Raw genomic sequence first — 14,644 nt, 5'->3', positions numbered from 1 at the left:
TGGGTAATATAAGCAAAATAAAAATGTAAACAAAAAAGCCAACATCGGCATTGGCTGAAATACGATGTAATAGGCGTTATTTCGTTTTTTCAACGGTTTTTTCAAATTTTTCAAAATATCTAATATTTGTGGTGGTACACAAGTATTAGAAATCGTTATATTTCAGCCGTCTCTGAACCGATTTTTATCAAACAAAAATGATTTTGTCATTTAAATATTATGTTCGTTCTAATTTGACACTCAGTCTTTCATTATCTCACAAAAAAAATATTTTGTGTAGCGCCCTCTGCAACAGAACTCAACTATCCCTTTAAGGCTATCAACTAAGCAATCTTACACAAAGCATTGAAATTATTAGTCCGTATGTATTGATTTACTATTGATGTGTAACAGAGAGGATTAATAGCAAAATCTTTAAAATTGAATATAAAAAAAGAAGAAAAAGCTTCTACCTCATTCATTTCTAATCGGCCATGTTGGAAAGGCCAAATAGAAATAATTTCCCTAGTTTCTCAACCCAGCTTCTTTCCTATTTTTCCGGGCCGCCTCATTTCTTTTATTGATTGATATATTATTTCTAAAATGAATATGAAAAGCTCTTGATATATGTGGACATTGAGGTAACCAAACTCATTAATTCAACGTTATTTCGTTGTAAGCCTCTGGATTGCATGTACAATCAAATTAAATCAGATAAAAGAAAATATGAGTTGAAATTAACCAAATTTGAATTGGAGAGCCCTCTTTCTCATTATTTTCAAAATGGGGACGAGAAGCTAGGAATCAAATTTACTTGGCGTAAAGGTTCGCACGTTCCAAGAAGACTGCAGGATGGTTACTGTGGTACGTAGAAGCAGAGGGTAAGTCTGACATTCTCACCACCACTCTGTATACCTTCATAGGGGTGCTCCTCAGATTGAAGGTCGACATTGTCGTAATTCTCGTTGTCCCAGCGGAACCATTCAGGTGTCACTGCCATGCCGTCAACCTGGTGTGGTAAACGTGAACAGAGTGAGGAAGTATCTTTCAGGATGTAAGCCATGTCATTGGTCATAATACGTCACGTGACAGACTTGGCTTTAAAAATGAAAACATAATTAAACACGAATCATACTTTAAAAAATCCTTCAAATCCTTTCAATGTGAAAACCTAAGTCCTATGCCACGTACAAATTTAAAGTAATTATTTATTGTCAGGTTTAAAAAAAAATAATAATAACAATATCAGTTAACGATACCATGTCCATTTTGTAGCCAATATAAAATTCTGTAAACATTTGCAGGGATTACGAATATGTCATGTACGTCCCATATGTGGAGATTGTGCACACATTGTGTGCGGGTAAGCACTGAATCCAATGACCGGGGTAATAATTAATTTGTAAAGCGCTTAGAGACATTTGTATTAAGCGCTATATAAAAATTCAATATTATTATTATTATTATCTGTGAAATATTCGCAGTGTCCTTGTATCCAAATATTGCAAAGAAACCCGTTTACTGTCTAGAGTTCATTGGCAGACACTATTCAGTGATGACTGACATATTTTTTTCATTGGGAATAACATATATAAAATGAGCTGTAACAGGTTCATATTGCATGTGTCTGCATAAGTAACACACTACATGGCCAAAATTAAACTGATTGTCTCTTTGTGCAGCACAAAACATACGAACATTCTGTAAAAGGGTCTAAAAATCAGACTATTACTTAGGTAATTGCAATCAGTTAAGTCGATTCGACAAGTAATGGCCGTTATTTTCCCACTAAAAGCCATTTTCAAGCCCTTTCTTTTTAAGGGAATTCTAAATTAGTATTGTTTTTAAAATGCCGTTGGAATGTAACCTTTTCATTGTTTTGGCCTGCAAATAGGACATATTACCTTTAACAGGTTTAGGAAGTTGTTATATTCTATAGTTAATAAGTCACTCCTTGAAAGACTTGGGCGCCTTAGCGAAGCTGGGATAAAGCCACCGTATTAAATTACTTTGTAGGCATTTCGAGCTTCCCCGGGATGGTTAGTTCCATCATAACTTTTATCATTGTTATTATTATCATTACTGTTATTATCATCATCATCATCATCATCATCATCATCAACATCATCATCAACACCATCACCACCACCATCATCATCATCATCATCACCACCACCATCATCATCATCATCACCACCACCATCATCATCATCATCATCACCACCACCACCATCATCATCATAATCACCACCATCATCATCATCATCACCACCACCACCATCATCATCATCATCATCACCATCATCATCATCATCATCGTAATAGCACCAACCTCTTGGCATGTACTAGAAAGGGCGAACAGGTAGAAAGTATTAAAGGTAGGAAGAGAAATTCCAAACGAAGTGACGCCATCCCCACGGCAGCAGAACTGAATCCTGGTGTCCACGTGATATCTGCCATCTGGTAAGACACCCCCACACGTGTTTTCATTGTCATCATCCTCATCATCCCAGTGGATAAACGTATCCTGGCCGGTTGCAAAGCCTGAGGGATGAAACAAATCAAAAGAAAATCAAGAAATAATAATAATAATGATAATAATATTTAATTTTTATATGATAATAACAATAACGATAATATAAGACAAGAACAAGAACGACAACAACAACAACAAAAACAAAATAATAATAATGATAATAATAATCATAATAATAATTACAACAATAATATTATTAGTAATAATAATACTATTAATGATTATGATAATAATAATGATAAATGGTTTCTGTATAGCGCTGATCACATTATGGTAAAAAGTCTCTATTTGCTTCCAAAGAACAGTATCCTTAGATTATTACATGTGCAGAAAATCATCGAATTACCGGATGGGCATGATCCGTCCTTTCTGTAGATACAGTAGTTTCCTTGTGGCCAGTCTGCGCCGGATGGGCCAGCGAAGTCAGCAACGGACTTCATGCAGAATTCGTTTCTCATGCTACTGATTTCCCTTGTACCAGCAAGATGGATTGGATCACTCCATTCGTTTCTTGCGTCGCTATCCTCGGTGTCGTGGTATCTGTATCCTTCTTCCCAGCCGCTAGGACAGCCAGCCAATGGTTTGGGAAGTCTGTAGGTACCATCAGGCCAGGATTGACTTATGTCAGGTGCGTAGAAGCAGAAATTGAGTTTGACATTCTCACCAAAAGTGTATAGGCCTTGATAAGGGTACACTCTAGTTTGACTGCATCCATTATCGCTATCCTCGTTGTCCCATAGGAACTATTCCTTCGTTACAGTCATTCCTCGCACCTGGAATATGTAATTCAGTCAATTTGTCTTCATTGCTTGCTTCCTCAAAAAGCACATACTCCTTATTGAATACAATCAGGTCAACATTTACAATCGGATCTTGAACCACATGGTAATGGAAACACCAGTGTAGTGGTCCACCCGCACCCCTGAACTGTTTTACCGGGAGTAGAGACCCGAGGGTTACTGTGATTTAGTTCACTTTGTGACGCGTAATATTAAATAATAATTAATGCTAATAATGCTAATATCCCCCAAACAATACACGAAGTAAAGCTAATCACATTCAAACATCATCCTTATGTGCATGACTCTATCACTTTAGACTTTAACCTACACTTGCTACTCTCCACGCAGGTGTTAAAATGTACCCAGTAGAATGCGACCGTCATTGTTGGTCAAACAGTGTTTGAGCGTCAAGTAACGGCTTGCTGGAATGTTACCCAGGGAGTGGAGGTTGAGCACACAGTGTGTGCGGGAGAGCACTGAATCCAATGACCGGGGTAAGAGACGTCCGAGATGTATTAACCCTAATAAGGCCGGGGGGGCCATTATGCCCCCCCCCCTCCACGATTTTTCTGATTGTTCGAGAACGCATATGGTTGGCGCCTCGCCGCTCGCTGACTTTTTTCTTAAGAGTCTTGCGCATCTTTAAAAAAAAAAAAAAAAATCGGACCTATAGTTACAAGGTCACGTGACCTTTTTTTGTCTTTGCATGTCAGCCCGAAAATCGCTCATTTTTGTGATTTGTGTACAAAACATATGGGAATGTCATTTTTCCTAAAAATAGATCAAACATTGGTTATTGGGTCTTGTTTAAAGTTTAGGTGGTTGTTTTGGGAGTCAAAATAGTTGAATTGTAGGAAGAAATTTAAAAAAAAAAAAAAAACAATAACATAAATAAGTTAAAAAAAACAATGAAATACAAAAGAAATTATCAAAACAAGAGATAACATAAGGAATAAGCTGGCTCTTCCAAATGTTTTTGTCGTATTATTGTTCCAAATGGTCTAATGAATATATGTAGTGAAAAAGAATGCTTAAATATGAATAATATATGATTTATGGGTAAAAATGTGATTTTATGACGTTATTTGCATAAATTACCATAAATATGCAAATGAGTGATTTTTTTCAAAAAATTGAAATTATCATATTGTTCTGTATACTTCACTTGACATGCGTGCAAATTTTCGCGGAGATCGCCCCTTTCACGGCCGAGATCTTAGGGGGGGCCATAATGCCCCCCCCCCCCCCGGCCGTAGTAAGACTTGAAATAGCCCGGCCTTATTAGGGTTAACCCTAATAAGGCCGGGGGGGCCATTATGGCCCCCCCCCCCTCCACAATTTTTCTGATTGCTCGGGAACGCATATGGATGGCGCCCCGCTGCTCGCTGACTTTTTTCTTTCAAGCCTTGCGCAACTTTTAAAATAATTTTTTTGAAAATCGGACCTACGGTTACAAGGTCACGTGACCTTTTGTCCTTGCATGTCAGCCTGAAAATCGCTCATTTTCGTGATTTGTGTACAAAACGTATGGCAAAGTCATTTTTCCTAAAAACAGATCAAACATGGGTTATTGGGTCTTGATTAAAGTTTAGGTGGTGGTTTTGGGAGTCAAAATAGTTGAATTGTAGTAAAAGATGAAATAAAACAACAAAAACAATGAAATACATAAGTTAAAAAAACAATGAAATACATAAGAAATTATCAAAACAAGGGATAACATAAGAAATAAGCTGGCTCTTCCAAATTTTTTGTCGTATTATTATTCAGAACGGTCTAATGAATATATCTAGTGAAAAAGAATGCTTAAATATGAATAATATATGATTTATGGGTAAAAATGTGATTTTTATGACTTTATTTGCATAAATTACCATAAATATGCAAATGAGTGAATTTTCAAAAAATTGAAATTATCATATTATTCTTTACACTTCACTTGACATGCGTGCAAATTTTCGCGGCAATCGGCCGCTTCGCGGCCGAGATCTTAAGGGGGGGCCATAATGGCCCCCCCCCCGGCCCTACTAAGACTTCAAATAGCCCGGCCCTATTAGGGTTAAGCGCTATATAAAAGCTGAATATTATTATTATTATTATCAGAATATTATAACCAACCTGCTGACAACTGTCGAAGCGTGAGAGCAACATAAAAAAAATCGCCTCTTGGGAGGGAGATAGCTTGGCTGGTCACGCCGTCACTTCTGCAGCAGAAGAAGATTACTGTATTATGGTCGTAGGTCCCGTCTGGGAGAGTACCGCCTGCTCTGTTACCATTGCGGCTATTTTCATCATCCCACCTTATAGAGCCAGACACGAATCCTGTGGCATATGAAATAAAAGATTCCAAAAACATTATTGAGAGGGGAAATAAATGTACACTGTTGGTCATAATGGTGAAATAATTATGTTTTACCCCAATTATTTTATTGAATGATTTTGACAATGATATTCCTAATAGATCTAGATAATAGTATACATTCTCAGATTTTCTTGAATGACAATTGGGGAGAGTTTTTTTTTTTTTGCGTGACTGCTAAAGCATGTGTGTGCTACAATCCCAATCAACTAGGGGACCTACGTCCTTCAAAGTCATAACTGACAGTAATGGGGATTAATACCTCATAAAAGGGCACTAATATAGCACATCGACACGGTTTGATCCTGGGGGCTCACAGTAACGGGGTCATTGCTTAGCCAATGAATCATGACTTTACACAGCGGGAGCTAGGGTACGTCGACGCCCCCACAAAAAACAAAAAACAAAGAAAATACAATAAATTTTCAATAATTCATTGCATTTTGCCCCGACCCCAACATCTATGTGGGCATGCCTTGAACCATAATGCATGGCCCTACAGAGGAAAATTTCCTGTTGGGGACTGGGGGAAAATGCAATGAATTACTGAAAAATTATTGCATTTTCTTTTTTTTTTCTTCTTTTTTTGTTATCTGTTATCTAGATCTATTAGGAATAAGTCATTGTCAAAATCATTCAATAAATTGGGGCAAAAATAATTATTCCACCATTATGACCAACCGTGTACATTAAATTCAAGAAAACGGCAAGACGTTAAGCTACTTAATTTCCTGATTCACTAGGAACATTATATGTTTTTAAAATTACTTTGACTTTTATTGGTTTGGTAAAGATGTAGCATTCACGGTTAGCTTACAGTCAGGTAATAATATTTGAGTCGACATCTTTCAACGTTTACTCTTGGGAAAAAAGCATGAAGTACATCTATAGCTGCATTCACACTGCAAGTTAAACCGTCGGTTTTTCTCACATTCCGGAGTTTTGTCAGAAGTTGCTGGGCAACTACTCATACAAACTACGAAATATCCGAATCGAAACACCCGCATGTAGAAAGTTTTTTTGTTAACGCCGGCAGAAACTCCATAAAGTACCGGTGAACGATTCCAGTTTTGGGTTTTCCTTTTCATATTGTGTTTTGTGATGTGTTATGTTCTGTCATAACATTTTTGAGGTTAGAGTATATATCGTTATAAAATGAATTACACTGTCTCTTTTGAAATTAAAAATTATAAATGCGTACAACAGTATTATTGTTTATTTTCTAAAAACATATGCAAAACATAGTTTGTATACTTTTATGTTGATGTTTTGACAAATTTAACATTTCAAGATTGAAAAGGAACCAAAAATATCTGATGACCTCTTTGTTAGAAAGTTTGAAGAACATTGGGTCCACTCTTTATCAACTTTCTAGGATCGGTTCTTGGCAATATTTACCTGATGGACAATCGCCCTTTTTATAGATGCAATAGCTTCCCGCTGGCCAGGTGTCTTCGGCTGAGCTACTTTGGGTTTTCATACAGAATTTATACTCCATGCTGGCCTGGTCCCAAGTGCCATCGAGATCTAGAGGGTCGCTCCAAGCGTTGCCTGGGTAGCCTTCTTCGGTATCATGGTATCTGTATCCTTCGCTCCAGCCAGTAGGACATCCAGAGTTTGGCTTAGGAAGTCCGTACGTACCAACAGGCTAATCTGAGGAAGGGGTATAATAGAAACTTAGAAGTGTTCATGGATTATACGGGTTTGGTGAAATCATCATTGGGATTAAAAATGGTACCGAGGAAAAGATCAAAAGCATTTCCCCCAAAATGGCAATGCAATCTTGTGGTCACTGCATCCATGGAATCTATTTGAACCCCTTCAGGAAACAATACAGCACCTGACTGGAATGTCGCCTAATATCATTCCAATCTTGTCGATAGTAATGTAAAGGTAAATCCCCAAACTCACCTGGTATGCTCTCTCCTTCAACCTTTATAACTTGATTTCGAATGTATTTTACATGTTATTTATTTTATCTACGTCGTGATACATCCCATTCGTTTTACTATGTATACACAAGAGAGGATGTCAAAGACCGAAAATAATACTACGATCCCATCTGCCCATAAAGGCCAACTTTTATAATTGGAAACGAAATCGGTAGCCTAGCTATACTGTAAAGTAATATTGGAGCGCCTTGAATTCCTTGCTTGGCGGATGTAAGTGCTATGCAAATATTAATTATTACTATCGTTATTAATAAAGGTGTTACCATTCTGGGCAGAGCATCGAAGCACAGTGTGTGTCACCAACACGACCGTGAGGAGGGTGGGAACACTCTTTCCAACAAACATGTTGCTATTCTGGTAGACGACTAGATGTTCTACCTAACAAAGACAAAGGAAGGAGCTGGTGTACTTTGTGCAAAATTGAAAACAACACATCAAAAACACCAACAACAACATGTTCTCAAAGTGCCTAACGTAGAGTAGAGAAATATCGAAATGAAATGAAAACGAAGTACGAGCAAGCGCAGTCACCTAAAATTTTAATTTGTTTGAAATTTATTAACCAAAACTCTTGCCGTTGAAATGTATTCTGACTGAAATTAATAAACTTTCAAACTCAGAGATGAGCTATGAACAAACAATTCCTACATATTGGACAAATCGCGTTAAAATCATTTTACTGAGACAAAAACGTTATTAAATTTACAGCAAAGTGACGGGCAGAGCTGTTCTATATTGATCGGTGGCAGGCGCGGATCCAGGATTTTCCAATAGGGGGGGGGGGGGGGGGGGGGGGGGGGGGGGGGGAAATCGAAATTCGCGCAGACCATTATTTAAACTTACCAATACTGACAAGGTCATATTAGAAGCACTGGACTTTAATAGTGTACTGGTACCTACAAACGGGCACAATTATTTTGGAAAGGGGACATGCTCACGTCACATCTCTTGTCCGATATCAACATTCCCCGTTTTCAAGTTATGCTCGCGCGCAATTTTTTTGACATTTCCATCAGTGGGGGCTGAAGCCTCTTGCCCCAATATCTATTCCTGGTTTAATAATTGGCGAGTGAGCTGAAATTTGAGCTTATGTATGTTGTGAAAAGTGTTAATTGTCACCAAAATATACGAGATAAGATATAACAAATGCATATTGGTAATTTTTTAATTTTCGGGGAAAGAGAGGCTGCAACACCATCCCGCATTAACTGCAGGTGTTTTGAAATCAAATCAGACTCCCCAAAAAGTATTAACCAAAACGCACGAATCCAGTTTCAAAAATCCAAAAAATGTCAGCTTCAGAGGGGGGCACATCACCCCTCAGACTCCCTCTAAAAGTATTAACCGAATCGCACGAATCTAGGTAAAAAAAAAAAAAATCAGCTTCAGAGCTAGAGAGGAACCCCCCACACACACACACACACACACACCCTGTGCGTGCAAGCGTGAAATTAACGCTGGCGCTAATGCGTAAGCAGGGACGGCGGAGCTATTTCCAAAGTGGAAAGCACCAACAAAAAAGGGCACCTACAAAGCGAAATCTCAAGGCGAAATTATACATTTTTTAGACATTGGTATATACCTTTCATTGTGATCCCATTATCAGGGACGATTTCAATATTTGTTTTCTTTATATATCATACAAGTTATTGCTAAGCATCACACTTTCGGCTGAGTGTGATTGTCTGAATATTCATTGCGAGCGAGCAAAGCGAGCGAGAAAAAAATGTAAGATCTGTGAGGTCGCAGAGTGAAAAATTACATCTTAGAAAGAGGAAAAAACCAAATCATGATGGGGTTATAAGCATCACGGAAGACTGAAAAAACATTTGTTTTAAAGTGACATATAATTGTATCATCTATAAATGCGAGCGAGCAAGCAAGCTTTAGGGGAAATTACTCTTAGTCGCTTTAAATTAGTGCAAGACTAATGATGAGCAGGTAGGGGGCACGTGCCCCCCCCCTCTCCCGTGCCCCCCCCCCCCGTGCCTACGTGCCTGATGATGAGAGGTTAAGGGGACACATATCGAAAGGGATAAAGACACTTATTAGAAAAGAAAAGGAGCATGTGTCAAGGTACAAAGAGTAATTATCAAGGTTTAAACTGGGCACTTCTTACACCTGAAAGGAGGCACTCACCAGAAATGAGATTGGGCACTTATGAGTATGGGAAATGGGCATTGTCGACGGAAAAGGGGCATCCATCAGAAATTGATTTATCAGAGGTGAAAAGGGGCATTTATGAAAAGGGGATAGGTCCCTTAATAGAAAGGGAAAGGGGCACGATTCAAAATAAAAGGGCAGTTAGCAAAGGTGAAAATGGGCACCCATCATAGATGAAAAGAGTACCTATCAGGAGGGGAAGGGGTACTTTTCAAAGTAAAACGAGCATCTCTCAGATTTGAATAGGGGCAATTATCGGAGGTGAAGAGCGCACTGAAGTGAAAAGAATTAACTTCTCATATATGAAAATGGTCATTTACCAGAGATGAAAAGGGACACTTTTTATTTATGAAGGGCCTCATTTTTCTAAATAGCCCTTATCAGATAGGAAAGGGGGCACATGTGTTGATGAAATGTGCGCTTATCCGAGTTAAAAAGGGGAAGGGGCACTTCCGTACAAAGTAAAAGTGGCCCTTTGGGGAGGGGGGTACTTGAAGAGTGGGGCGAACTTTGCCCCCTACCCCTGTCACCCGCCCCATCATCATCGCTTGTAGTTCACGTATGCGCCCCTTCCTCCTAATTCGTTGTTACCGTCACTGCCATTTACGTATGGCCGGCCGGCGTATTTTTATTTACACGCTAGCGAGGGGAATTTCTCGATTAATTCCAATGAAACCGCTTAAAATTCCAATTTACATCCAGGAGAAAGTTTTCTTAACTTTTTCTTGAAACACTTGAACGGTTATGGAAACTGTTTGTGTTTCTAATCTCCAAATATTAATATTATTCTGCATCAAATATAAAACATTGATTTCTACTGTGATATGTAAAGGCACGAACTTACGTTAATACATACACATAATTTGTTTGTAACCAAGAAGGTGCACCATGGTAATACATTTTAACAAACACATCAACATGTTACCTAGACAACTCATCACCATAGCCATTGTAAAACCATATATTAATGATACATGTAAAATATAGATTGAAGCAATTCTCGTCGATTGGCTGTATCCTGAGTGTGATTTATATAATGGATTTTGAGTAACATTTGCATCTACCTGTAGTTGAAGAATAGATACAGTGTATAACATCAATTAAGTTGGAGTTCAATTGGAAGGAAGTAACGAGGAATATTTAAGCAAGGGAGACTGGAAGATGAGGAAAGCAGGAAGTTAGAAATTGAGAGATTACTCGCGTGATAGCCTTGCATTAATGAATCCTTTATATAATGTTGTCTTGAGAGAAAGTAGACGATTTTTTAATTGGAGATTAGTGCAAGTATTAGATATATTGGAAATAGAATTAATGAGAAAATTTATTTTTTATCGAGATCAATACATGGGGGGGGGGGGCACCATCAAAATAGGGCACTTTCTGGATATAAGGTGCACCTACAAAGGGAAACATCAAAATGTAAATCTACCATATTAAGACATTGATAGACTTACGCGCAACGCATGTCACACACAGAAAAATGAGAAGAAAAGAAAGAATTTTTTTTTTTAAAAGAAGATAGAGGAAAAGGAGAGAGACAGAGAGAGGGAGAGAAAGAAAGAAAGAAAGAAAAAAGGAAGAACATGAACTTAACTTTACACTTAGGCCTACATATTACATTTCCGACTGAGTTGGCTCGACATGTGCTTAAGTAGTCTGCGGACGAAAGTACAACAATACGAAAACAGAAGTTATATGAAATTGTCTTTAAGAGAGAAAGAGAGGTTAAATTCTAAAATGAAATGAAAGGGGGTATGTGACTCTCAAGGAGGAAATTACAATTTCTATCGCTCATGACGACTATTTGGAATTTCCTAATTTTTTTAAAGTTCAAGAACTTCCTGGTGCTCCGCCCCATGCAAGACTCCCGGCAACAGCGAATTATTTACACAATTTCTTGCTGTCTGCTGCCTCGAGATTACTGGAGCGAAGAAAGGTAACATTATAGCAAGAATCCCTATTCAGTGAAGGATTTATCCCTTTTATTATTAAAGACTCCCGACAAAGGCTCTCCCCCTGCAAAATTGGAGAGAGTTTTATGTAGTTTAAGCTTCTAACAACCACGCCCGTGGACTTTTTATTATTTACACAAAGGTAAAAGTGTATAGCAAGAATCCCTATTCAGTGAAGGATTCATCCTTTTTTATGCAGATGCTTCTTCTACCATTCTTGACCAGAAGTGCGTTTCAAACTCAATGATATGGGCATCATCCCATGAATGTTGTGTTCCAGTGTTACGGGTTTGTTTTGCTACTTGCTGCCTAATCTGAGGGCTCTGTTTGCTCTTTAAAAAGAGGACACAATAGGGGCGGCGCAATTTAAATATCAAGGAATGTATTAGAGTTTATTTCTAAAATGAAATGAAAGGGCTATTTGACTTTCAAGAGCGATAAAAACTCTAATCCATCCCTTGAAATTTAAATGCACTGCCCCCATTCAGTGTGCCATTTTCAAAGAGCACAAAAAGGCTTCAGATTGAAGATTCCATCTCATAAAATTGTCTATCAGAGAGAAAGAGAGTTTATTTCGAGAGAAAAAATGAAATGAAAGGGCTATTTGACAAGAGCCCTTTCATTTCATTTTAGAAATAACCTCTCCTCCTCTCTTATAGACAATTTTCTCTCTTGAAAGTCAATAACCCTTTTATTTCATTTTAGAAATAACCTCATTTTTTCTCCTAAAGACAATTCTTTCTGAAAAGGCTCTACCAGACCCCTCAAGCTCTGCCACGTTGTATGGATCCATTAGAAAGCAAAATAAGCCCACTCAATAATTGATACATATTAAAACGTCATAGCGATTCATCCAAATAAGAAATCCACGTAAGAGGCATTTTGAATGTTTTAAGAAAATTCTTTCAAATTCAGGATATTGGGTGTTCTTTTTCAGGAAACTCTATTTAAACGAGTGGAAGCACTGGCGGTTCTGTTTTTTTTAAAACTGTAACAATTCTCCTTGGATCAGATATAGACCAAAAACAAGCCTCATTATCTCAGTATACAAGTGTCATTTCGGACCTTACAGCTTTCATAGAAATCGCTTCTGGACGTCAAAGAAAAAGTTTGAGAACCCCTGGTCTACGCATTATACACATCAGGACCAACTTGACAACTTGACAAAAATTTGAGGGGGGTTCGACCCCCCCCCCCCCCCCCCCCCCCTCTGCCTTATCCATCGTTACCGTCACTACCATTTGAGTAGGGCCGGGCCCCCTCTTTTAATAACGACTCCCAAGCCATCAAGAATGACCCCATAATTTATAGATTACCATTCTGCCGTTTTTTGGAGGGGCCGGGCGCGGCCTTTTCAGAAGTGTTTCTACACTAACCTTTTCATGCACTCCGGCTTAACATAAAAAAGCATGCTAAGATTGTTTTGAAAAGAAGCATAATTCGACTCAGTTTCGCATAACCTAAAAATAAGAATACGGCCAGTCACCCCCCCCCCCTCCCTTAATGCATCCGCCTTCACGCACCCCTTCCCCTTGTCTTTCCTTATTCGTCGTTACTGTCACTAATTTTTAGTGCCATTTCGTTGTCTTGCTTTCTCACCGGCTCCTCTCTTCTTTTTCTTTCCTCTTTTTTGAACTCTCTCTCTTTTCTTTACTTTTTGTTCTCTTTTCTTTTATCTTCTCCTTTTTCCCCCCTTTTTTTCCCTTCTTTTTTCTTCCTCTTTTTTCCTTCTCAATTTTTTTGCTTCGCCAATAGGGGGGCCGCGGCCGTTTCGGCCCACCCCTGGATCCGCCACTGGGTGGATCTTTCGAAAAAACGAAGAAGGCGATATCAGTTTAGAGCAATCTTACCTTGCAATCAGCAAACTTGGGTGAGTACACCAATGAATGATAAGCAAAGGATGAGCACTAATTAAATAAATCTTAATTTTCGCACACGATTTGGGAAACATTATGGTTACGCCCATATCGCTTCCTTACGGACCAATCCAATCAGTGCGGGAAAATGTCACACTTAGAAGAAACTGTAGTAGGCGGGGCTAATATCAATATCACGCCCATGTCTCATTAGCACGGACCAATAAAAATGTTTGGACCAAAAGCTTAGGCCACGTTTCATGGAAAAAAATTGTTATCAATAAGAAGATACGATAATTGTTAACAGCTACTAAGAACTCCTTACGTCAGATTGGCTACGAGCAGATTCGATGGACATCCATGGCCGGGGTGTTAACCTCGGAGGTAATATAATCAACTCTAGTATACTTCACTTGCCACAAGTAGTTTTTCTTTTTAATTATCATTATAATTTCAAGTGTGTGTGTGTCGTAATCCGGTTACCAAGGTTGATAGTTGTAGCAGGTACCTCTTATGACGAAACCTTGACAGTTTTACGGAAAGGTTTATTTTCTTGGTCGATAGTATTAGTACAGTCACCTGGCTGACCTGGGAACAACATTTTCTTTGTATCGGAGGTTCAGAGCTGTGCCTCGTTACTCCAAAATTTCATGAGAACAAGCAAGCATACTTCCTTTGTCGTTGCACGTTTTGGTTTTGTTCTTGTTTCAATGCCTGGAAATGAAAATATAAGAATGAAATGAAAGAAAGTGAACAAGCAAAAAGAAAAGAAGAGAAGGGAAAATTCAAGAAAGAAAAGAAAGAAAGGAAGATGAAGAAGAGGAAGAAGAAGAAAAGAAGAAGAAGAAGAAGAAGAACACCAATCATATGTATGGGTGTTGCTATACTTCAGACTTGGGATAGAGCTCCTCTACAGCACCTTGAGCACCACAACACGGCGCCTCCGGCCCGGCCCTCAGGGGCATGTATCAGCACATTTTGTAGGCACTTTAGAAAATAACACGGTAAAATCTCGGTGTTTTTTTTTTCTTCTTCATGATGACGTTAGGTGTAATACGCTTTTCTTTC

At 38.5% G+C, this 14,644-nt stretch overlaps 1 protein-coding gene across 3 annotated transcripts; it reads right to left on the bottom strand.

The window, feature by feature from the left end:
* Window positions 1-215: 215 nt before the first annotated feature.
* On the bottom strand, window positions 216-14,293 carry LOC105438006. 3 transcript variants are annotated; one of them, XM_030988608.1, is made up of 6 exons: window positions 13,571-14,293; window positions 7,869-7,983; window positions 7,052-7,306; window positions 5,413-5,616; window positions 2,312-2,523; window positions 216-988 (listed from the first exon to the last, which is right to left on the bottom strand). In XM_030988608.1, exons 3-6 carry the CDS (start codon window positions 7,149-7,151, stop codon window positions 836-838), a joined length of 669 nt encoding a protein of 222 aa, XP_030844468.1. In that variant the 5' UTR covers window positions 7,152-7,306; window positions 7,869-7,983; window positions 13,571-14,293; the 3' UTR covers window positions 216-835. The 3 variants fall into 3 exon arrangements, with proteins under 3 accessions (XP_030844468.1, XP_030844470.1, XP_030844469.1); XM_030988610.1 differs by lacking the exon at window positions 7,869-7,983; XM_030988609.1 differs by lacking the exon at window positions 13,571-14,293 and having other exon boundaries at window positions 7,869-8,357.
* Window positions 14,294-14,644: the final 351 nt, after the last annotated feature.

Source organism: Strongylocentrotus purpuratus, unplaced genomic scaffold, assembly GCF_000002235.5.
Source record: "Strongylocentrotus purpuratus isolate Spur 01 unplaced genomic scaffold, Spur_5.0 spur5_scaffold_17, whole genome shotgun sequence".
Classification (NCBI taxonomy): Eukaryota; Metazoa; Echinodermata; class Echinoidea; order Camarodonta; family Strongylocentrotidae; genus Strongylocentrotus; species Strongylocentrotus purpuratus.
The sequence above is the reverse complement of the archived record's forward strand: the minus strand, read 5'-3'. Positions and strand labels throughout refer to the sequence as shown.